Source organism: Lampetra fluviatilis, chromosome 20 (assembly GCF_964198595.1).
Source record: "Lampetra fluviatilis chromosome 20, kcLamFluv1.1, whole genome shotgun sequence".
NCBI classification, from domain to species: domain Eukaryota; kingdom Metazoa; phylum Chordata; class Hyperoartia; order Petromyzontiformes; family Petromyzontidae; genus Lampetra; species Lampetra fluviatilis.
The window spans coordinates 6,466,746-6,492,852 of NC_136294.1; the positions used below are offsets into that span (position 1 = coordinate 6,466,746).

Sequence of the window (26,107 nt, forward strand, 5' to 3'; positions counted from 1 at the left end):
AAGCAGCCACTTTCAGATGCTCCACAGCAACACAGAAGGAAAATAATCACACGCACGCACGTACACACGTGCACACGCACACGTGTGTTATGAGTAATACTATTTTTTTCATGAGTAACGTGATACTACTCTCGTTTTTTGTTACCTGTTTTTGAAAAAAAATGCAACATAGTTGAACAGATGCATTGTTATTTGAGCCCACATAATTCCACCCTTCTATTCCACACCAATGTGGCAAATATATGTTTTGTACCCTCACCCCTCTTCTTTCATTTAATTTTTCACATTTACCATTTCATCGTCATGGTAAAATAAAGCTCACGTATTTCTTCTCTGGATACTTCAGGCCGGGGAACATTTAATAAAATTAACAGCCCTTGTTACTTTTAAGGCCACATTTGTTGTTTACCTACGTCTGGAGAGGCTTAATGCAGGAGGACTGAGTTGGCAAAAATAAGTCTCAGGTGATGCCAGGGGGCCTGCCAGGCAGCTGTGTCAAAGTTTTTGTTGTGAGGGTGCCCAGTCCTGTGGACTTACTTTGGTCTGGTTACCTAGTCAAGGTCTGGCCCCCAGCTTGTCCAAACAAAAATCACGTGCGCCCACAAAAAAAACATCTGGTGCTTTGCTTCCCTTGTAAGCAATATACACGCGGTAGATCAACAAAAGTGTTTGTCCAAAAAGCACAGAGCCTTTTTGGTCCACTTCCTTTCATGATGCACTTTTTTAAATGATTGACTATGTCCAGGCTATCGTTAGCCTGACACAGGAACTGTAAACATCAATTGTGGAACGTTTATATATATAATTATTGTACTAATAACCATTGATAAACACAATGTGCTTCAATATTTTACTCAGCGAGTTATTTTTCATTTTTAAATCGCCGATTATGTCCATATAAGGAAAATAAAGGTTGACAATTCAGTATAAAAAATAGCACTACTATCCGTTTTACAAGTTCATATACTACTGTCTTATTGTTATTATTTTATTATTTCCCTTCTATGTAACTTTACCGAAATAACCAAGAATATGAATCCCTGCAGTCACGAAAGCTTTAAATAGAAAGTTCATATACTATTTAAGAAAATGCTGCATATGACTAAATCATCCAAATGTACCCGATCTCGTCAGATCGCCAAGCAGAGTTGAGCGTGAAGTGTTTGGATCGGAGATCACCGTGAATATCAGGTTATCGTCGACAGACAGTGGGGCAGTGTTGTGGACAGCAAAGATGAGTGCAGCAAAATCCCCTGTTGGGCTGCACTTATATGTTCCCCGTCTTCACCAGCTGCATTCCCTAACATGGTGTAGTATGATTAAGTAACCTCCATGGGCCGCACATCATCATAACGACTGACTTCAACACAGATATCAATACAAACGTAGGTGCATGGTAAATTTGCCATTGGAGCGAGGAACGAGACAGGAGATTGTCAATATTCACAGCCAGCAGGGACATGGAAATAAGTAACATATTTTTTAGAAAATGGAGTTTTGATTATTGGCATGGAGAAGCCAAAACAGAGAAATAAAAAATGCAATCGATTAGGAAATAATCAAAGCATGGCGCGATTGCAAGTCACACTTCCAATATCCCCCACAAAGAGGGGACAAAACTAATAACTACACTCACAAACAATTTAGTTAACATCGAAAATACGGTTCAGAAGATTGCAGAATCGAGACTGATTCTAACAGATACAACAGATACAATCCCTAAGGAAGACAAATTATATGGATGTCACCACTATCGGTGATTAAAACAACTCCTTTTTAATGGGCAGTACATTGAAAGCGAGGCAGGGGAGAACTTGGAGAACAAGCTGTAAACGCAACAACAACAAAAATCGGAAAATAATTAGAATAGAAGGCTGAGAACACGACCAAATGTGAATCAAAGAAGAAGTCTGGCAAGCAGATCTGCTCTCACCATGGCTATCAACGGGATCATGTGTGGGTCTGATTTCCAAAGGAAACATGCATATCGTATGCATAACACGCAGTGCAGCAATACGCTAACCTTACATTTCAAATGCAACTACGCACTGCATTGTGGCCAAAACACAATTACTGTGGTGCATCGCCAAAATGTCATCTGGTGATAGCTAGTGAGCCCTGCTGTAGATCACATTCACTTGAAGAATTTGCTTTTGTAAATGTACGAGTAGACAACCCGTTGCTCCGCAATGAAAAAAAAGACGGCTGTCATTTCCATGCTCTTCACACATTCCTATATTTGGAGCACTAAAAGTTACCAGCTTTTTAACGTCATAAAAATCCAAAATAATACGCACTGTGAGGGTTTTTCATCTCATCTAAGTTTTCATGGATATTCAGGAAAAATAATGACATTCATAGCTCAAATTGAAAAGTAAGTCAGTTACTCCAACCTCGTCAGAGTCGCTATCTATTAAACGTCTTACCCCGTTTAATTTCAACTCAATGTTTATTTGCTACATAGAAAACCTTGTTTAGTCAGCGAGTTTCAGTGCCAACGGCTCGCAGACACAGAGTTCAATTATAATTCTATAATCCGTACGTTAAACTGTGTTTTTCATAAGCAAGGTTTTTGGGTTAGATAGCGTAAGTAACACATTCCTGTGGAGGGAGCTGGTAGGAACGTTGGGTTGCTCGGTCAATGGCCAGGGTCAACGGCGGCTTGGTGTATTCCGAAAATATGCCCGACTGTGAGGGCGGGCACAAGCCGGCGTGAGTAGATTAAACGTTGAGTTTTATAAGGGCACCACGGGATGACCAGCCCCTCCCCACCCAGCCCCACCCCTCCCACCCAGCCCCACCCTCCCCACCCAGCCCCTCCCCACCCAGCCCCTCCCCACCCAGCCCCTCCCTGCACGACGGACGGACGGACACAATAATCCCGTGGACTGGTGTAACCAGGAGGATCCTACCAGTATAAATGTATCGTAACCCTCCACCGCCCGACACAGCCAGCAAGGGTTGTCACATAAAATAAAACGTGCCAATTAGTTAATTCAGCCCACCGGTGTGTTGGAGAGTAAATCTACAACATTTACAATTTCAAGTCATGGCGATATTGCATTTTAAGAAAGAACTTTAATATTTGTATATTCCATAACGAAAACCTGTCAACCCCTTCCCAGTGCCCACCTTAACACAGACCATTTCAGACCTTATTGGTCATCCCGTGTCTCTTATAAATCTCAACGTGCATCCTACAAAAGTCCCATCACAAGGGAGAAACAAAAACAAATTGACACACAAATGCTGCCCGCAATGAAACGACAATTGCGCGCCCTCTATGATTTACTTTTGTGAATGCTGCCCCCTGTCAGCTCCATCGGCACACGGATCTCCCCTGCGGACATAGCAGCAGGGAAACTGGCGAAACGGGGCTCATCAGCGCAACGAATAAAAGCCAACATTTGACGGCGCGATTGAGTCTCTCACCGCCGTCGGATTCGCAACGGTGGCGAGACACTGCAACGTGGGAAAGACAACGACGAATCGAAATGTATTCTAGATTTGAAGCTTTCGTGACTGCAAGGATTCATACTCTTAGATTTTTTTCGGTAAAGTCACGTAGGAAAAAATTTAAGAAAATAATAATATTTATTTTATTTCTATTATTATTTCTATCAGTTTTATTTATTTACTATTATTTATTTTTATTTTTTATTTTTACCGACGTGACTTTATCGAAAAAAACCTAAGAGTATGAATCGAAATATAATATAATTCGTGCGAGGCTGGAGGTGTAACGCCGACCAATTCGCCCGTGTGACTCAGAAACGAAGCAACATTGTGAGCCTCGCCAGCACTCGGATTGGGCGACCATCAGGGCAATGCCACGGGGTAGTCACTAAGAGGCGGCTTCAGAGCTGCGAGTTTTACTGGTAGGAACCTCCTGGTTACACCAGCCCACAGGGGAGTATTGTGTCCGTCCGTCGTGCATCAAAACATGGGAGGGGATGGGCTGGGTGGGGAAGGGCTGGGTGGGGGTGGGGAGGGTGGGGAGGGGCTGGGTGGGGTGGGGCTGGGTGGGGAGGGGCTGGTCACCCCGTGGTGCCCGTATAAAACTCAACGTTTAACCTACTCACGCCGGCTTGTGCCCGCCCTCACTGTCGGGCATTTTTGCGGAATACACCACGCCGCCGTTGACCCTGGCCATTGACCGAGCAACCCAACGTTCCTACCAGCTCCCTCCGCAGGAATGTGTTTGTTAATGCGCTGGTCAGCAAAGGGCAGTGCAAGCAAACCCCATGGTTGTACTGTACTTCTGCGCCTCCTTCCACGTGAATACCTCCCACGCCTTAGCGAACGCGGGCCGCTAAGGGGCCGTCCATAAATGACGTCACGCGATTTTGGACAATTTTTGACCCCCCCCCCCCCATCGTCACACGGCGTCACAAAAAGTCAGACCCCCCCCTCGAATATGACGTCACAAAGCTCTGCCCCCCCCCCAAAAAAACCATGCTTCAAATCGCTTTAAGCTATTGTCATTGTAGTGCGTATTTAACGTGGCGCTGCACTCTGATGTTGTAGGAGAAAACACTTATTAAAAAGTCTATTTAATGAAGTAGAACGTGTTGTCTATATTTATTTAAAGTTGCGCATTTTGATATGACGTCACATTTCTCAACCCCCCCCCCCACCTCGTCACAAATGTCTGACCCCCCCCCACTCCTAGGTGCGTGACGTCATTTATGGACGGCCCCTAACCAGCGTGGTGAAGTATGGCTCGTGAAGCAATTCCCAGGTGGGGACCCGCAGGGCGTTGAGGAGTGGGGGGGAAAGCCCCTTCATCCAGCAGTGGATTGACAACAACAACAACACAAAACAACAACGATCCGTCACATGTGCACGTGCACACGCAATGCATTTACGACACGGTTACGATTGCCGTGCGCTCGGCACACACGGAGCAGCAGGGCCAAGGGTGGCACAGTCGGGTTTTTTTACAATCGGGTGCGTTTAATTGTCTTTTTATATTAAACCCGATCATCTGAGATTGGGAGAAATCCGGGTTCATTGGTTCTAATTGCGGCATCCGAGCGGAACTTCTCAACGATGGGCTTCATCCATTCCAAGCGAAGGAACTCACTGGCAGTGCCCACGATTGTGGAGGAGAAGCTCCTCGTGTTCATCAAGACCAACCTGCCCGCCGCATTCTACTACTACCCCGTGCCCGACGGCCCCCCCGAGTACGATAGCAGCACCGACGAGGAAGCAGCCTAAGCCTTGGATCAGAGTTTCGTATTCATTAAACCAGGTATTAATTCCCCGAAATCGGGTTTAATTGTATTAAAGAAAAAACCCGATGCCTGCCGCTGGAAAAATCGGGTTTTTTCCACCCATGAGCAGAGCAGCCAGTGAAGTGACGCAGGGGGAACGAGGTCTGGACGTGACTGCAAATGTGCTTGCAACGTGGGCAATGCATTTAAATGGGGAGCAACTCACCGCCGTCGTCTTTCAGAGAGCTATTCTTGCCAACTCGGTACGACTGAACTCACTTGGTTCTGCTAGATTGGGTCAGGGTTCGATTATCCGTGAGCAGAGAGACATCGACCAACGCAGTCATCGTGGATGGAAACAAATCACCTCCCCCCCCTCCCCACGTCCGCATCACAGCACCAACCACACCACACAAACTCCTGGCCAAACTCCAGGAGTGTGAGTGAGCTCACGAGCTCTGTTGGAACAGCAGTGGATACAAAAGGCCAACAAAAAACTAAAAAAACGAGAGAAAAAACAACACTTCACGCAGGCGGACAGTTTGCAAAGCTAGCTCGGAGGGCGGGTGGATCATATTCGAGCAAGCGAGGCTCGGCCAGAAACATTTTAACAAAGTGTTCCCTGGCAAAGTGCGACGCACGGCTGCTATGTCGGCATATTAAGCAACATCCCATAAACACTGTGGTGATAAATAAAGGAAATAAGTGTCCTGCGGAATACGTTCATCAAAGCGTGCTTTAAAGACGTCACCCGCTTGCCGGGACCTATTTCGTGCGATAGGTGGCTGTTTCGCACATGATTGTAATTAAATTATTGGCGTTACGTTATCGACAGACGTAAAGATGAACACGTGTTTTCGAGATCGTACGCAAGTTAATGACATACAGTAATTCAAACCGATTATTGAAGTGTGCTTTGGCAGCACACGTTGTTCGATGAGATGATGGTCAACGATTGGGAATTACGATGGAGTGGGCAGCCAAAGTAGGAAACGTGCACAAGAAGACATCCCACCCAGCGAGTGCTTGATGGATTGTTGCCAGGCAGGGCTGTAAGCGATAGCTTGGGGTGGTCTTCATCACGGATGATGCTGCAGACACCGAGAATTACAAGGCTATTTTAAATGTACCACTTTCATGTCAACTATATAAAGAAAAATGTTAATTCATGGTAGATGTGGCCAAAAGAAAATTGAAGTTCCAAAAATTATAATTCTGGCCACCATTTTCAATTGCTTAATTGTATATAAATGGGATGCGTTTCTATTTTTAAGTTTATAAAAACAATCAGTATGGTAAATGAAATTTATTTTTTTATCTGAAATGTATTGTTTTGGATTTATCTGAAAAAAATGACATCACAGCATCATGTGACATTATATATGCCACCAGGGGAAGTGATTCACAGTAACTGCAACATCACCTGTGGTCACAGATGGCACATGGGGTGTTAGAGAGCACGCGTCTAAGTGTGTGTGTGAGTTTGTGTCACACTGAAGACTATTCAACGTCGTGGATTCAGCCCATTGTGGTTTCAAGCAGAGCATCCTTGACAAACACTATTCTCTCTCCGTCTACTACGGCAGAAGGGTAGCACAAGAGAAACTGCACGTCTGCTTTATCGAGCTATATTCTTTGGTTCTTTCGGTAAAGTCAAGTAGATATAAAAATAATAAAAAGAAAGTGAAAAAAAAAGGATCTTTTTTAAATAAATAATAAAAACGAAAGTATACATTTATCGAGCTAATCAATGCATATGATAATATAAAGAGGCCAAGCCTTTGGGTTGTTCTTCAAACATCTAGTGTCAGGAAATTCCAAAACATGAAATTGGGCCTTCATGATGCTGGGCATGCCAGGGTAAAGCTGTGTAGCAGTAATGCATTGGATACTCTATTGCTTTATTTATTTATTTTACTTTGATGTGTTTTAGTACAATGCTCTGCTGTATTTATAAAACCCCAAAATATCCGAAATGTTCACCAAAACATCGGAATATGAAAAATTCACAAAATTGAGTATGAACTAATCTCCAGTATGCAGTGAACCAAAGAGCATTGTCTCACAAAACAAAGTGACGAAGTGATTTCTTACATCGTGGCATCTCATAGGCACAGCCACAACAAACACTTGGTTGAGATTCATCTGGGATGGAAATGGGCAAGAGCTTGGCGATTAACATGCCAGGTCAAAGGCGTATTTCAGGCTGAGTAAAACACCCATTAAATTAATTAAGATTGATGATCTGGATATCTGGAAACAACCTCGATTTTGAAGAAAGCAACGGATCATATAAACCATCCATTTCGTGGTGCATTATCCTTCTATTTAGGTATGTATGGGTGCACATTTAACTTTCGCACCGTACTTAGCCAACCGTGTCAATCGGAGGTGCGGGGCGAAAACATGTTACTTAGGTAACCGGGTGGCTAAGAGGAAAATAATTAGAATAGAAATCAGAGAACACAAAATAAATGTGATTGAAAATGTGGGACATGGCCAGGTGACTCAGGGGTCAGTGTGCTGAGCTGGCACCGCTGGGATCTGGGGTTTGAAAAAAGGCAGCGGGCCATGATTAAACGTGATTCTCCAGTGTATTTGATGGTCTCAGCCTGGTCACCAACGACAACACGAAAATAAAGTTACCGCCGGGCTTTCATGAGCTGCACGTTTTAATGTGTTTTCTTTTTTTACTTCTAAATTTCACAGAAATTGCTTCCAAGAATGTTTCATCCCTAAAATTTAGATACTGATATAAAATAACAAAAAAAATGCTTTACTATATTTTTTACCAGTATAACGATCAGGTCACGTATGCAAGATCTTTCCTCACTGTCCTGTAATGTCATGACTATTGTAAAACATTGAAACAACTTGAAAGGAAATATATTGACCTCACAAAGCACAACTGTGCTGGAACGTAATTCATAATAATGCATTCGTTAAAGTTAGGCCATTCTTCATTGGAATTCTTGTTAGGAGTGTAAGATCAGAGTACAATTAATGCACAAGTTGCTTCCATCATAATTGCATGTACGTAATTAATCAGTGTGGGGGCTGTGGGGCTTATGTCAAAAGAGCGTGGTGGGCGTTTTTGTCCCCAGTAGTAATGAGTTTTCTCATTCCCATAGGGGTGTGCTAACTTTGTTACACACAAGCCAATTTGTCAGAGAACGTTGCTAGGCTGTGGCCCAGAAACTATCCCTCGGGAAACTAGACAACAATTGGTTAAGACAGACAGACTCTGGTCTTTGACCTCCAGTGCAATATTGATGGTTCTCTGAGGATTTTCAAGACACTGCATCAATATAGCAATCAGTGTAATCAGCCCTGCCTGGCTCAGCCTTCAATTGCTATACAGTAGTCCCTCGATTAACGTTTGAATACGTTCCACAAAAACTATTGTTAACCGAAATAACTATTAATCGTATTTAGGAATTACATGTTGAAAGAAAGCAGAATATAAAAAAAACACGATGTAAACAAAGCCAGTCGAGGTCGAAACGCTCATAAATTGGCGTCGATGATTGGCTGAGGGCATGTCTCAGCCCAACTTTTACGAACGCTTGGATTGGCTGAAATTGGTCCCCGCGTGCATAACGTAAACGCACCGCTCATCAATATTTTAACGTTAATCGAAACCACGAGGTCCTATGGGAGGCGAAACGTTAACCGAAAACCCGTTAACCGATGTCTCTGTTAAAATAAGAACTACTGTAATACATGTCCCTTTTAATCTCAGAATCTGCAGACACACTATGTTTATTTCAGGAGTTTTTGTGATGATTAAAATGGTATTACAATTACAAACGTTTATTTCATAGTGTCATCTTTCCTAGTGTAGCACTAAAGTAAAATGCCTCTTCAACGAGTAGATGTGGGGGTGCTATGGAAGGATAATTTTCGTATTTATCCATGCAAATGATCTATTTGATCTGTGTGGAAAAGTGTAAACACAAGATACTGTAATAGCAAATTTGCACATGTACAGGTTATGATTACGCAAAGGATCAGATGATATAAATAATTCGGTAATAAATACATTATGGGCGATACAACTAGATATAAAAAAAATTGATGTAAACCTAGGACAATCACTGAAGGCAGATTGAGATGAAAATAATGAAATAAAGATGCAGAATGGCATACTTTTGATCAAATAAATGAGATAATGAAAATCAATAAATCAATGCACCTCAAGAAGTTTGCAATGCAGTAATTGCATGTTTTCTGCTTTGACATATACTCTACAACCTGAAAAGTATGCAAAGAAGCACAGATGCATTCTCGGATTTAAATGAGACAGAAGAAAGAGGGACACGTTAAATTTCGATTTAAAGCTTTCGTGACTGCAGGGATTCATCTTTTTGGTTCTTTCGGTAAAGTCACGTAGAAGAGAAATAATAAAATAATAAAAATACAACATAAGGGGATTGGGGGTTTATTATGTTTTATTTTTATTATTATATATCGTATGTCCGATGAAGGAAAACAAATGGGCTTGGGAAGGACATCGCATGGCTGGAGGAGTGATGGTAGGTGGACAAAACTGGTGACAGAATGGCAGCCAAATGAGAAGATACAGGCGAGGATGTACACCGTGGATATGGAGCTCATGTGCTGGATATGGATTATTACATCGCAAAACCCAGAGGGATTCTGACAGCATGGAAGTGACCCTTATTCAGCAGTGGATAGATCATGGGTGATGACCACTCTCCAGTACTGCGTATCGGTTTCACTAATATGTGGTGAGAGGAGGAATGGCGTTAGGTGATGGGTGTAGGAGTTGTTGGATGGGCTGATGGGTGGGAGGGTGGAAAAAGTTGGGATGTGATGGGTGGTGAGGAAGCAATGGTGAGTGGTGAAGAGGATGTGTTTGAGGGTGATGGAAGGAGTGGGTGATGACGAGACTGTCATGGGAGCCACGATGGCGAGATGTTAACTACCTCGCCTGGTCGTGGGTTCGATCCCTGACGCCTGTAAATTTGGAGTTTGCATGTTCTCCCCGTTTGTCGCGTGGATTTTTTTTCTCTCCGGGTTCACATTTAGAAACACGCGTTAGGAGTTTTTGACTGGTATACATCCTCAAACTACGATAAGCCACTTGATTGAGCTACCATTTGTGGCCAGGTTGCTACATAGAAAAAAATAGCTATGCAGTATAGCTCAATGGGGCCTTACCTGATAAAATAAAAAAACAGTAATAGTAAAAAAAAGCAGTAATAATAGTAACAAATCGTAAAAAATTAAGCCGTAAAAACAAAGTTTTTCACTATAAATCCTTTATATGCGTGGCGGCTAGAGTCCTCTCGTCCTCTGGCTTGAGATGGCTGCCACCTATGGGTCAGATGATTGCCTGCCACCATTAAGCAATTGGTAATTAAATATATTTTTTTTCCCTAAAAAGTGTAAAATTTTGCAAAAATTTTTTCACGAAAATTAATTGTCACGCACAACGAGTCTGTGTGGAAAATGTCAGCTCGATTGGATCACGGGAAGTGGGTTAAAAAACGACCGAAAGATTTGCACGGTCGTAAGCGCGCAAGCAAGCAAGCAAACTTAATATAAAGGATTTAAATAAAAAACGACCGAAAGATTTGCACGGTCGTAAGCGCGCAAGCAAGCAAGCGAACTTAATATAAAGGATTTAAATAAAAAACGACCGAAAGATTTGCACGGTCGTAAGCGCGCAAGCAAGCAAGCGAACTTAATATAAAGGATTTTAAAAGTGGTTAATGCCAAATAAGTGAAACCGACCAGCTAGAGCCACGAGGGGGCGCCAATCGGGAGGCGAGAGAAGGGGATTGGGGGTAGTAACTTGTACTGGTAGGAACCTCCTGGTTACACCAGCCCACAGGGGATTATTGTGTCCGTCCGTCGTGCAGGGAGGGGCTGGGTGGGGAGGTGGGGAGGGGGGCTGGGTGGGGAGGGTGGGGCTGGGTGGGGAGGGTGGGGCTGGGTGGGGGGTGGGGCTAGGTGGAGAGGGGCTGGTCACCCTGTGGTGCCCTTATAAAACTCAACGTTTAACCTACTCACGCCGGCTTGTGCCCGCCCTCACAGTCGGGCATATTTGCGGAATACACCACGCCGCCGTTGACCCTGGCCATTGACCGAGCAACCCAACGTTCCTACCAGCTCCCTCCGCAGGACAATGTGTTCTTCGATATTGGATGGTGCCCCCCGCCCCCTACCCCGCGTTCCAAGACGCACGTGTTGGGTACAATAAACGAAACGCGTTTTGGCAGCAGCCGAGCAGCAGCCTCGGCACCCGTAGGTCACAGGCGGTGGAGGGGGGTGGGGTCACGCCGCGACCTTGCGCGAGGCCTGGTCCGATACAGCTTTTAAAAAACAAGAGAAACGAAACAGCGGCAGTAATCACACGAATTGTTACGATCGCAATTGTTACAATTACAGCGTCGACGATGTGGAAATCCGTGGTGTCGCTGGGACGCGGTCTCCTGCTGCAGTCGCTGAAATCGCCGGCGATCAATGAGGTAAAACGACTTCGCCCGAGGAGCGGGCCCACGCTATTACAGCCACTGCAGTCTGCAGTGCACATTTCAAGTAAACTAATACATTCACATTCCTTTTGCGAATTCCACTGCTGGATGAAGGCCTCTCCCGCGCCGTGACGGTCACACACATTCTAGATTTTAAGCTTTCGTGACTGCAAGGATTCATATTCTTAGGTTTTTTCGGTAAAGTCACGTAGGTAAAAAATTAAAATTAATAAAAGTAAAATATAAAAAATAAAATCACGACGTTTCGGAGGCAACACAAGCTGGAACCGTCACAGCACGATTGTTGTATCAAGTGAACCGTCACAGCACGATAGCTGTATCAAGTGATACAGCTATCGTGCTGTGACGGTTCCACCTGAAGACGGAAGCTTGTGTTGCCTCCGAAACGTCGTGATTTTTATTTTTATATTAATTTACATTTTTTACCTAGGTCACACACATGTCAACCCATACGGTTTATCCCGTATTCTTGTACAGGGAAATTGAGTTTGCATGTCCATACGGCGTTACAGCCGTTTCAATACGGGCACACACAAATGCCTATTTGTGTTCCTCTTTTGTGATGGGACTTTGTAGGATGAACGTTGAGATTTATAAGGGGAACTTGTATTTAAGAGCTTGTCTCTTGGAATTTTGCTTCACTTGATACAGTAAATTTAGCTGTGACGGTCCCACCTGATGACGGAGACTTGTGTTCCCTCCGAAACGTGATTTATTATTTTATTTCTATTATTTTTATTATTTATTTTTACCTACGTGACTCTACCGAAAAAACCTAAGAGTATAGGGCACGGGGTGAACAATAATATCAGAATTGGTCCGCTATAAGGTAGGACACTGATAATTGCGGTCATCGTGGGGGACGTTTGACCATACTTTGCCGCAGTGGTCGGTGTGGGCTGGTGGTTGTTCTCACCGAGCCGTGATTATCTTCAAATATATTGACTTATAAGAGTGGTCTACCAGCTCACTCGGTAATGTGCAGTACTGTCATCATCAACCTTGATCTGTCCACTGCAGGATGAAAGCCTCCCCAAGCAGTCATCGATGCAGTTAATACAGTAGTCCTTTCATGTCACAGTCCATCATGCATCCTGTACATTAGCCAATGTCATCACTCCATCTCCACGGTAGACGTACTCGACCGTGTTCTCCTTTGGTTCCGTCTTCAGTCTCGACCAAGCCGAGCAATGACGTGAGATGTATTTAGAGTACAGCTAATACACTCTAGACGCGTAATCTCACGATACAAGCGTCACATCGGGCGAGAATTTTCTAATCGCATTACTGTTCGCTAAGATAAATAATGAAATGTACGAGACACAACCAGAATCTTGATTTGAAGCTTTGGTGACTGCAGGAATCCACATTCTTTGGTTCTTTCGGTAAAGTGACGTAGGTATAAAATAAAATAAATCGCGACGTTTCGGGCGCAACACAAGCGTCCGTCATCAGGTGGGAAAGCAACCAGAAGGTTCGAACCGGAGAGTGCAAACGAGCAGATCAAACGCAACAGTTACGTACTCACCGAATATACAGTAGATGTGCAACAGATCTACAGACAATAGACGGCAAATACAAGACAGAGACGATGGTACAAACGAGACAAAAAAGATCGATTAAATTATATGATCGAAACGTAAGCCCGTTAAGCTATTGTGGATCGTTAAATGAACCTTATGGCGGGACCCCGGGATCCCATCAGCCCCCGGCTCTTGTATAAACATTTTAATTATTATAATGTAAACAAAAACTTTGCTCTCTTTCACCAATGGGTTTGAAGGCTGGTGGCAAGTGTTGTCTTGTTAAACTATGCCTTTAAAACTGAAAACTACTTACCTGCAGTACTTCTATTTAAATACACTATCGAGAATATAATGTACACCTCTCTGTCAATCATCGTGTTTCTCAGTGTAGATTTGTGAACATACTTTGTAAACAGTATATAAATAGTACGCGTTTTCAATGCGCTGTTTATAATGTAACAAGCGTTTATAGCAATGTTACTCTGCAGAGTAGTGGGTTGCCGCCCCTCTTAATTGCATCGATACGAGCGATGTGGGGACTATGGCTTAGCCGCAAAAAAAACCGTATCTGCACATATGCATACTCTATTGCCCCATCTTACATCGATTAGTTTGACAGTACTAATGCTAAAGCACTCGGCCACGCGTGATCATTACTGATGATGAGAGTACTCTACTACCCTTCGTTTTACTTGCAGACGGTGCTGTCGAAGCCAGGAGTGATGTTGGAACAGAGGAGAAGTCACTACGTGGACTGGAGGATGCTGAGGGACGTCAAGAGGAGGAAGATGGCAGCAGAGTACGCAGACGAGAGGCTACGCATCAATGCCCTCCGCAAGAATACCATCTTGCCCAAAGAGTTACAGGTGCAGCCCCAAAGCTCCATGGTGCATCGCTCACAGAATTTTGTTGTGCGAGCCTACTTATAAATTACCCAGTTATGGATATTCAGTTGCAAGTAATCTTAACCCTTAATACTTCCAAGTGCTGCGATTAAAATGTGACGGTAGCCCATTAAAACTTTGCGTTTATCTTCAAGGGAGATGTTGGTTTAAGTACAGCAATACTCTTATATAAGCGCACAACTTTATCTGTGATAAACGCTGAACTTTCCGTAATTTTCATGCAGGGGGCGCTGCAAACCTACGCGCCCCCCTGCATGAACGACGGAGGCGCAGGGACAGACGTTTGATTACGTTTGAATCGATCTGCAGACGGCGGTCTTCTCGCACGGCCAGCTCTATGTCGCCTTATCTCGATCCCACAATCCCAAACAGGTGAAAGTCCGCATCGAACCGAACCCCCAGCAAGGCCATCTGCTTAACGACGAGAGAAAATTCACACGAAATGTAGTTTTCAATGAAGTCTTCCAGATGTAAAATGATAAGCTTTTAATGAAGAAATAAAATTATCCAATTAAAAACAATACAATTCAAACATGTTTCATTTTAAAACTTCAAAACGGAGCATCAGGTGCTTGCGTGAATGCATCGTTTGTGTGCATATTATATTTGTGAAAGCAATACTTCAATTATACATGATACTTATATTAACATTTGTATTTAAAGCTTTCATGACTGCAGGGATTTATCTTCTTGGTTCTTTCGGTAAAGTCGCGTAGAAGGGAAATAATAAAAAATATAATAAAATAAAAATTCTCACGATTTTTCGGCCACAACACAAGCAGCCGTCCTCAGGTGAAGAAACAGAGCTGTCAGAAAGACAGCGTCCCAATGGACGCTGTTTCTTCACCCGAGGACGGCTGCTTGTGTTGTGGCCGAAACGTGAGAGTTTGTTTTATTTTTATTATTGTATTATTTCCCTTCTACGTGACTTTACCGAAAGAATCAAGAAGATAACATTTGTAACGTACTTTACCAGTATTTTGACCTTTTCAATGTGCAATGTGTCATTGCCTCCTTTTGTTTCACCTCTTGAATGCGTAGGAAGAAGCCAGCAAAGAAATAGCAGCGTTGCCACGTGACAGCTGCCCTGTGCGCATCCATAACCGCTGTGTGATGACATCGCGTCCACGGGGAGTGAAGCGAAGGTGGCGTTTGAGCCGCATCGTATTCCGAGACCTCGCGGATCACGGCCAAATGGCAGGCATCCAGCGAGCCATTTGGTGACCAGCAGAGGATATAACGGATGTAATCATTACTATGGGTTTTTGCAGTCTTGCAATTTGAGGTTTGTCAAACTTTTGTTTGTACATTGTGCACCTTTTCAATAAGGCATCACCCAATCTCTAGAACCTTTGGACACTACGGGGGAATGTTAACTTGACTTAAGATATTCTTGGTTCTTTCGGTAAAGTCATGTATTATAATTTTAAAAGAAATTGTATGTCCCTTCTACGTGACTTTACCGAAAGAACCAAGAATATGAATCCCTGCAGTCACGAAAGCTTTAAATCAAAATTTTACTTAAGATGCTCGTTAAAGAAGGACGTTTAAATGTTAAACAATCTCACGTGCAATTGTCTGCATTGTTACATTTTAATATCTAAGTGTCAGAATATCTTCATGTAAAATTATGTAATAGAAGACTGGAGATCATCCTTAGTTGACTGAGATATAAAAACAAATATTTCATTTGGAATGTAATGCCATTGTGAAAAAATGAGTGTGACGGTACAAATAAAGATGTATGATACATATACAAGACAATGCAAATGAGGGTTTTTGTAAACTTTATTGTTAGATCACTTGTGAATTTATGGGAAGGACATTCTTTGCTAAATAAATAAAACATTACAGTATTTTGACTCTCCTGTATTTTAACACCGTAGAAATGTAACACAATAAGAACTAAAAACACATTCAACGAAGCACCACATCATAAAGTTTCACTAATACGACAAGAAATGGTGTTTGGAATGTGTATAATCTGCTTGATAAGCAGCAATGTTATTGTCCAAATCTAGGACTGAAAAGTAGTTGGTATTCCAGGGATTGAGAACTTAAAACAAAATCTGATGTAAAGTGTTCAAATAGACAACAGCAACAATATGCATAACTTACACGATAGAATTTGCAAATTAGAAAAAAACAATGTCCAAATGTCCAACTTGGTTGGGTTTCTGCAAATGCTCCATTCTCCACATTCAAAGCATGAAAGTGCAATTGACCTTTCTGTAAAGGTGTTAAGAATTGTGAATCTGTAGTCAGGTAATTATAACATGGTATAAAGCAGAATTCCTGGCCACATACTAAGTGTTCTTATAAGACTACCACAATTAATTGAAAATTTAACAAGACACTGGATTTCTAGCATCACCAAAGGGCAGTAATATTTGACTGAGCTACATTATTGAAAACTATCAAGGTCTTAGATTAAAATGCAGCAGAAACAGCTAATTATTCGAATTCATACCGAATTGGTAACTGAATAAACTGAATTGCGTATTTCTGAGCGGTATGAGCTTTTGCAGGCCCAAGGAACTAAATAATTTTCACTAGTGCAGGATATCAATGCTTATTAATTATCATAAATCAATATTAACTTGATTGCTACTGACTACTTTAGCTTGAGAATGGAATGAACATCCCATATTCATTTCTAACAAGCTTATAAATCAGTGTTTGTGTCATGTAAACAGCCCTTTTGACAGTAATGCACTTCAATTTCAAATTAACAAGGCCATGTTAGGTTTGCAACATGAAAAAATACATGCTAAACATTTCACAAAAAAAGTTCACATTTTAAAGTATACCAACACAATACATATATAACTATAATATAAATACACTTAACATTTAATTTGGCCTAAAGAAAACGTGAACAAACTCGTGATTTTAAAAACGAATCATAAAGCAACTTTACTGTATTGCTTTGTCTACTTTTTTTTATCTTGCTGTGGTTTAAATAGTGCTTTAAAAAATACTCCACCTTATTATCTAAAGCAATTTCCAATCACTATACATTTTATACCATCTTAATTGCACTTTGCAGCACAAACAGGACAATACCGCTGCTAGTTTGTAATTTCTTATCATAATAAGGTCCCACTTAACCAGGATACAGATTATCTATATGCCACTTGTAATTTTTGTGAGCATATTTGCCTTTAGTCCGACTGCTGTTGTTGCCTATGTGTAAATTGTCATGCCCAGCCCAGCGTCTGTTTGGCCAGATAGAGGGCGCCAAATGGGCGCAGCAGCACAAGCTGGAGGAGATGGGCAAGATGCGTTACAGCATGGAGGTGATTTTACCCGGACTTGACGACTGGTACTAGCGGTGTCAAACCTTGCCTCTTTGGAGGAGGCTCGTGAAGGATGCTACTGGGCAGTTGGAGAGGCAGTCGCCCTCCTCCATCAGCGGAGGGCAGACGAACGATGTTCATGACGAGCAGAGAGCCGGGTGGTTAAAACAGCAGACTTGTACGTCGGGGAGCACAGGTGGTATCTAAAGTCATCTTAACTCAACACCTGGGTCTTCCCCATGACCTGCTAACGAGCCTTCCACATCTTGTTTTTTTATTTTTTAATTTCCCTTCTACGTGACTTTACCGAAATAACCAAGAAGATTAATCCCTGCAGTCACGAGAGCTTTAAATAGAGCCTTCCACACTTCATGTGGCCTCAAAGCGCACCTAGCCTGGCACCTGCACCGTCGTAATGCCATCACCACTTCGTGGCAAATGGCGGCTTCTGTTTTGTGAGAGCAGTGGTGCACTGGCCCATGAACGGAGCAACCTGAGATTGATTCCCAGCCATAGCTAACAAACGTGGCAAGTACAGCAATATCTGAATGGTCCTACCCACTGCCACCTCTTCACCAACCCACACTGACCAGTGTAGTGAATTATAGTAAAAACACAACATACATGGCATGATGGAGAGGGCTTCTGCTCGTCTGGATAAGACTAAATTATTAACCCATGTACCGTACATAAATGTACTGTAGCGTTAAATAGTACTCCACAAATATTCTGTACCGCTAAATAGTACAGTCCATTTAGGACAGTTGAATTATTTTCCGATTACATCCCACATTTAACCAAACTTGCAAACCCAAAAGTGTCAAAACATGCACTGTACTGTATTTGTATACAGTGCCTACATTTCTGTATACATGTGGTAAATCAGAACGGGTTATATAAAGCAAACACCAAACCGACTTCAGTATATCGTATAGTGCTATCATTGGGCAACCTCAATAATATACATTTTGCATACAGTACATCATTTATGCTGATGCATTGGGGTAATTTTTTAAGTCTAGAATATTAAAAACCAGTTCACAACCACCGTTATATATACTGGACATGTATGCAGGATATGTACATTTATTTACAGATACATGTGACAATACTGCCTTTAAATTTGAAGGAAATGTCCATTAGTAACAGAATAAAATATTTGTTATTGTAATCAGTTTTATTATTTATATTCGTACCAATTCTGGTCAATGTGAAATATTGTTTATATTGTAGTGCAGCATTCTTCAAAATACGAGAAACATAGCAGCATACTGTAGTTTTATAACGCCATCAAAAAGTAAAATTGGATGGTTACGTGATCCAGGCTTTGTAACACAGTAATGAATACCCTTCTATCCATACAGCTAAATGACATGACTAACAAACAACTGCTGGTGATGTTGCGCCTCAAACAAACATCTGGGACTGCCAGTCTAAGAAACTCGTTCACATGTTTAATTGGCACATCTCAAAAAATAAGTATGAATACTAATTTACATGTGCGCCATGATATAGCATCGCTGGCTAGTGTAGAACGTGGTTTTTTTTTTAATGTACAACGAACATATATTACAAACAGAACACATTGGAGACAAAATAATTTTTTAAATAACTAAATCTTTCTAGAAATCACAAACATGGTTGCAATTTTCAGAAAGATTTTGAATGGAAGGTCATATTTATGGATTCACATTTAAATCAAAAGGAAAATCATTCGTATTCCTAAATAAAATTTCAGAAATTCCCTGCCTGACAAATCCGTGGCATGTCACACTGGCTCAGCAGGCTCCACAACAATGATTGTGCACCATTTAAATATAACGTCCTTCACTCACACAAAATACATATCGACACAAACAAAAACATGGCAATATACAAAACTCAAGGTCCATCAAGTGGTGTGTTCGCCTGAGCCTGGCTGTCCTGGCCACATATTGTGGAGTGGCGAGTGAAGCTGTCTCTCCACATGAATTTCTTGCCACAACACAGGCAGCTGAAGGGCCGATACCCCGTGTGGGTCTTCATGTGCCCACTTAGGTGGTGCTTCATCTTGAAGCTCTTACCGCAGATGCTGCAGGAGTATGGCCGCAGCCCCAGGTGCATGCTCATGTGGCGGTCGCGCTGGCTCTTGTGCGTGAAGCGCTTACCGCACTGGCACTGGTAGAGCTTGTAAGCCGATCCAGCTTGCTCGGGCCTTGCCTCTGCTTCGCCTCCGCCCTGCTGGTAGCTGTCGGCGGCCAGTGCACCTTCTGTCACCGTCGACTGGCTCTCTCCATGCGCTTTCATTCGGACCTCTGTGTCATATATGTGGGAACTGACACCGTAGTAGTCCTTCTGCAAGAATAAGGCATATCACGCATACAATAGCTCTTTGGAGCTAGAATGTTAATTTATGAATACATTTTGGATGTAAAATATCGGATGTAGATTTTATGAATATGTGCACTTTGCTCGTGAACTGTGTTTTGCCTACCAAGTGACCATGATATGAGGCCCTCTCGAGCTGTTCATCAAATTCTTCGTGGGAGCCCGGTGCCGGCTCTGTGAATGGATCCCCCACTTCAGAAGAGCGTAGAAGGTGTTCAACTACACCATCTTCAGAAAAGCAGTTCTCGTCATGGAGATTTGCATCATTAACATACGGGCTGCCCAATTTGTGTTCGATTTTTTCTGTCTTCACCTGAAATTATCCACAATGTTGCGTCAATGAAATGTATAAGATGTCAAAGATTCACAAGGTGGTGAGGAAATAAAAGTCTCCTAATGATGCAATGAAATATTAGAGTTACCTGCACCCACTGTCGCTGTGGAATAATACTGGTTGGGATGTGTGGAGGCCTTCCTTGCACTTCACCGAAATCTGTACGGACCTCCTCCAGCTCCTCCTGGAATGGATACTCAGTGCTCTCTTGTCCCACAGAGGAGTTGCTGGAAATATTTTCTGCCTCATTGTTCAGAGACATTTCACACTCCTTACTCTCATTCTCCTCATTGGCATAGTTCGTTTCTTGTTCCCCATTCCCCACTGTAAAGCCAAAGGGACATATAATGATGCATCTAAAATAAGAGTAACTGTTATAACTTTTCTATCTACTTTATGTCTTTATAACATTTAAAAAAATACCACACAAATTTAATGTAGCCTACTTTACAACTTTAAACTATGCTTAAACATAGGCACTTAGAAGGTATACAGACACCTTTTACACTTCCTCATGCCAAATTAATATTTACACAAGACTACAGTGGCCGACACCAGGGTTGCATATTTTATTACATTGTTCAGGAGTCATGTTCAAACACAAATGTGCAGGTCTAACGGTAATACGACACCTCAGAAACATACAAAAATAGCGAAATAAAATGTTACCTTATGACTCAGAAGACAAGTCAACATGTTATTGCATCCCATCTGTGGTGTCGCAACAAGGTGTGAATGTAAAGAGTGGCCAGACTTCAATGGGTGAACTGAGCAAACCAAGCAAGTATGCCGAGTGGAGGTGGCCATGTGGTTCAGAGGTCAGCACTGAGCCAGCACTATCAAGATCCTGGGATCGAAACAAAACAGCTGTCTGTAATTAAAACCAGGTTGTCAAGTGTAGAGAGTTGATGGTCTCAGCCCCACCACCAATGACTATACAAAAAACCCACATTCCCAGTGTCACAGTAGACAGGGAAGTGCTACCCCTATTATGTAGAACAGACATCACTTGAAAGGATCTTAGAGATATAACTGTGGTATCCACTTAAGTGGGTCGTTCTTTACATGAAGGGTTGCACTGCTCTGTGACATTCCAATGGATACTACGTATCATGATGCGATGCCAACAGCACAATTGTGACGGGGAAAATATTCAAGGACAGTATCGTTGAGTGTAAACTGTAATTGCTTACCGGCTGCAGAATGCACTTCTGGATTCTCGGGTGCACCAATAAAGTTGCTACTACTGGGAGACTGCTCCACACTACTGCGCTGTCCCTTGCGCCGGTTTGAAGAAGAGGAGGTAGAGGCAGGTCGAGGCGTCGCACGCGCCATGTTCAGTAGCTCCGTGCATCTGTCGACCAGGTGCCACATCTGCAGAAAGCTGGCGATGGTGAGGCAGGCCACCATGTCGTCTGGGTGGAGGCTCAGGCGGCCTGTATAACAGGATGTCAGCACCCCTTCAAAGGCCCGTGCACTCATGACATCTGGCAGTACGATGCGACTGCAACTTTTTAGCAGCACCTGACAAAAAAAGTGTCACCACACATGTACGGTCCTTTGTCAATACTCTGCTGGATGAAGATTCCCCAACCCTATTCAGTATGTGGGGGTTATTTGACATACTTCACTATACATGTGGAAGCATAGAACTCTCTCTGCGGTGAATGGGGGCATGGGTACCCCCGGTTCTAAATATCCAGGATTCACTAATTTATCTGGGTGGGCGTGACCATGGATAACCCCGAATGATGAGAAGAATTTGCCAAAAAAATCCGTTTACCCGTGGTCCTTACACGCCGGATATTTGGAAGATCCCCACCTACTTGTGACACGTGACAAAATATCAGAACATGGGGTGTGGCTGGCAGGCAAGGGAGTGGGGACCCTCGAGGGCGTTGTGACGAAGATTACTTCACAGAACGAGGTCGCAATCATCAGGATATTTGGAAGAATTCTCCGTATAATTCCGTTTCACCATTGTCTGGACCTGAGAAATTTGGATGACCACACTCATCAGATATTTGGAAGTGAGAAACCGAGTTTTTCCGACCCTGGATAAATAAATTCACGGACAATCAGGTCCCATATAAGTGGAGTTTGACTGTACCGTACAACCATGGATTTTGCTACATTGACCTCTGCTGCCAATGATGTAGCCCTGCAGCCTAGAACACCGGTTCTGCAAGGTGGTGGCCCATCCAAGCACTACCCAGGCTAAACTCTGCTTGATTTCAGAGATTTGGCCCATTGCTGATTAAAATGTCAAACTAATTTCTTTCGAACTGCTTTTTGTTTAGTTTGTTGTCCATCCCCCGCACCTCTGATTATCATGGTTGGCAACGTAAGGTGCGAAAGAAGTTCAACGTACATACATACGTCATGGGTCATCACAGCCACTCGCAAATTCTGGTGTACTTCCAGTTTACTTCATTGGATAAGAAATTCTAAATGTACGTTTTGATTGCTGAACACAAGCCAAAAGACGTATTATGCAAAGCAGCAATCAACTTAGCGCTAATGCTCGTATAGCAAATAAGAGCAGGGACATTTCTTGAATTGGCCTTGGTTATGTAAAATTGAGAAAATATACAATGGGAATTTCAAAGTTGAACAATGTGACGAAAGGTGAAAGAGATATGTTTTTCCTACAATATGGTGGTTGAACACAGGATCGATGGAAATATTATTCTTTGACACAGGTGGAGCTATCAGGGTGTGAAGTTCATAGCTCAGGATGAAACACTGGGGATATGTTCAACGCTTTCATCAATATATGGCTGGATGAAGTCTTCCTCATGCTAAACAGGTCATTAACCCTACTTCATCATGCTGGTCAAAGCAAGTTTGTGATAATGGATTTTGCTGTACCTCCAACCACTGACAATGTAGCAGAGGAGCAGTCTATAGCAATTATATTATGCATATTGGCTGCCTATTCATTCACTATTCCGGCTCAATCCAGCTTAAGATTCTAATCTCGGACAGGTGTATTCCAGGTGATTTGTTCCAGAGGCAGATCTAGAAACTTCCCAAATTAGGGAGGACGGTGGTCCCAAAATCTCTATTTTTAAAATTTGGCCCTAACATAAGAAAAAGACTCTTCCATGGTAAATAATTAAATACCAATTTTGAGGTCTTAAGGGAGGAGGGGTCATCCCAATCCCACCCCCCTTACCCCATCTCAGATCTAGATTCACCAACCACTTGTTCGCGAGGCTCAAATCTACCCCGACGCGATGCAAATGTCCACTCCACCTGGTCACAGAAGTAGGGCGAGCTGGCGGCGAGCACGGCACGGTGAGCACGGAATGTGCGACCCTGAACGCCCACGGTGAGGTCGCACAGCTGGCCCTCGAGCCGCTGCTGGTTGAGGCGATGCAGCACGGCCTCGCTGAAGTGCGGAAAGTCGACGAGGATCGTTCTGCTGTCGGGGGCCATCGTGGCACCATCCAGCAAGCCCCGGTCATAGGCGCTTCCCTGCGGCAACAGAATTGAGAAGTGGAACGCAACGCAACCCCCCCCCTCCCCCAAGCACCGTGGGAAACAATGTAATTATAGGCGTCAGCTAAGTGGAAAGAGGTATTTATTCGTGGCTTAAATGGCATATAACTAAGATTATATATTTGTTTACATACCTATGTGTTAAACAATACAGTAAGGGTACTTGCTGCTGCATTTGGTGATAAAAATAATGTACACATTGTGTGTGTTAAATAAAAAGGAATACCAACTGCATTTATTTGCAATAATCTGCAGGTAATCAAAATGCGAATTAGCCAGCTGCAGGCCTGTTAATGTTTGCTGTGATGGTATTTCTGGAAGTATTTTAATTAGGCGCAGGTTGACAGCCGTGTCTATTAAGTGTCATCACCCTCTAATAATTAAATGCACGTCCCCACTGTGAGTTACGATTATCAATTCGTGCACTTTGTGACTGTACCGAATGGAGTGATCTAACCAGCACAGAGCGATGGCTTCCGCAGTGTTCCACACACGTGTTGTGTACTGCAATGCGTGTGTCTCATTGCCTCATCATTTTGTTTACCAATTGAGGTCAATCACTGCAGTAGCGGCCCAGCTGCAAACACGAGGCAGTAAGCTCCGTTTAATTAACACGTCATTTAGGTGGAAACGAAACCAGTTCGCAAGCGGATAACATCGTTTAAACGACTCGGCACGTGCGAAACACTCGAGCTCAGCAAAATAAACACCGTTAGCCGAAGTAATCGCACGCTAATTACGCTAAATGGGCCAATTAACTCTGCCCAAAAGGCGCGAATAATGGAACCTTGGGCGCTCTGCACTGAAATGGCACGGGGGGGGGGCAATGACACAATAAGGGGAGCGCGTGTGGGGAAAATCGCGAATCACAACACGGACGGAGCAAACAGCATCACGTAAACGCACAGGGCGCGACGTCAACGTCGCGCTTGTTACACCACTTGCTATAGGCACAACTGCTCGACTCGAGAGGGGGTCGTTTGCGCTACAAGAGACAAGAGGCCACCACCTGGCACAATCGTCGGCACCGCCGCTGTATTTTCGGCACGGGGCAATTTTAGAAACCGCGCGTCCACTCACTTCAATAGCCACGCCAGGATTTTTCGTCAATCTGTTAAAGCGCGCGAACAACAACAACAACCGCCTCAAACATCACGCGTTGTTATCGCCACTAAGACCCACGTAACATTTCACCGCGGCGTTAAACTCATGTCGACTATCCCCACTGCCCCTGCCGCTCTATCTTAGGCCGCAACCAGCACCGCCGTTCGCCGCCTAGCAACAGCCGCTTGCAATTCCCCAGTTCGGATAGGGCACCGCACCCCCTCCCCTCCCCCCGCGGATCGCCACTGCGCCCAATCGCGTTGTCGCATGCACATTTGTTTCGCGCTGAGGGAGGGGTGGGTGGGGGGCGCGAGGCCAATCGGCGCACGAGGCGGGCGGGGCGGGGCGGGGAGGGGGAGACGCCGGGCGCTTATGTGCAGTAGGGTTTTGTGTAAAAGCCTCCCCCCCCCGCCCACCCCCGGCGCGGGGGAATGTAAACATTGGTGACGTCACGGGCCTTGGCCATAATCGTTCTCGTACCGGATTATAAGACGCAGGGCAAAACTTTATTTATTTTGTTGCTGCCCCGGCGTTAAATAAAGTTCCCCGAAGAAAGAAAGAAATAAAAAAATCTGGTCCAACACTAAAACTCTCGTAATAGGATTATATGGCGCGCCCACATTTAATTAATGCAGAACAAAGCATACATATACACGATTTTCCTAATGCTTTCAATGAAGGATTGAGTAGGGTCAATGAAAAACAACATTTGGTGATTTACTTTGAACCGATTTACTGGACACTGACCCGTCCCTACTGGACATATGTGAGAAAGAGTCTTATAGCTCATCGGATTCCTCCAGTATAAATACATGTTCTGATTCTGAGACGTCCAATTGCTTTGAGGGTTGGCTGAATTGCAGATCCACCGTCTTCAAATGTATATTTGAGGGCAGTACGAAATTATATGGTCCATAATTTGGCGTTCACATCCACAGTCGCACACAGAAGTATTTCTCCTTGTAGATGAGATAGGGTTGCCAACTCTCAATGAAGCTTTTCCGAGAATTTGTGTTATTTATTTTTGAATCCTATTAAGATCTCCCAGATTGCTTTCAATAGTCAACGGGAGATCGATTCCAATTCCGGTAGACTCCCGTCCAATCTGGTAGGGTTGGCAACGCTAGCATTGGGTGTCCACATCTGTGGTATCAGAATCAGAATATTTATTTCCTGGAGGAATCCTATGAGCTATAAAGCTTATTTACACAGATGTCCAGTTGGGGCGGGTAAGTACAAAAACATGATAGTCGTGCAAAGTACAAGAAAGGTAAAAAAAAAGCACCCAAACACATACAAATAAAACGAAACCACCCCCTTCTAGATTT

The 26,107-nt window shown here is 43.4% G+C and overlaps 2 protein-coding genes across 2 annotated transcripts; one reads left to right on the forward strand and one right to left on the reverse strand.

The window, feature by feature from the left end:
• Window positions 1-11,514: 11,514 nt before the first annotated feature.
• Window positions 11,515-16,028, forward strand: MRPS14 (mitochondrial ribosomal protein S14). The gene is made up of 3 exons (XM_078865502.1): window positions 11,515-11,713; window positions 13,965-14,132; window positions 15,213-16,028. The coding sequence occupies exons 1-3, from the start codon at window positions 11,642-11,644 to the stop codon at window positions 15,393-15,395; spliced, it is 423 nt and encodes a 140-aa protein (XP_078721628.1). The 5' UTR covers window positions 11,515-11,641; the 3' UTR covers window positions 15,396-16,028.
• A 28-nt stretch (window positions 16,029-16,056) lies between these two features.
• On the reverse strand, window positions 16,057-25,054 carry LOC144937906 (zinc finger and BTB domain-containing protein 43-like). Its single transcript, XM_078865501.1, has 6 exons — window positions 24,756-25,054; window positions 23,430-23,651; window positions 21,365-21,695; window positions 20,260-20,495; window positions 19,944-20,150; window positions 16,057-19,804 (listed from the first exon to the last, which is right to left on the reverse strand). Exons 2-6 carry the CDS (start codon window positions 23,610-23,612, stop codon window positions 19,352-19,354), a joined length of 1,410 nt encoding a protein of 469 aa, XP_078721627.1. The 5' UTR covers window positions 23,613-23,651; window positions 24,756-25,054; the 3' UTR covers window positions 16,057-19,351.
• Between the last annotated feature and the right edge of the window lie 1,053 nt (window positions 25,055-26,107).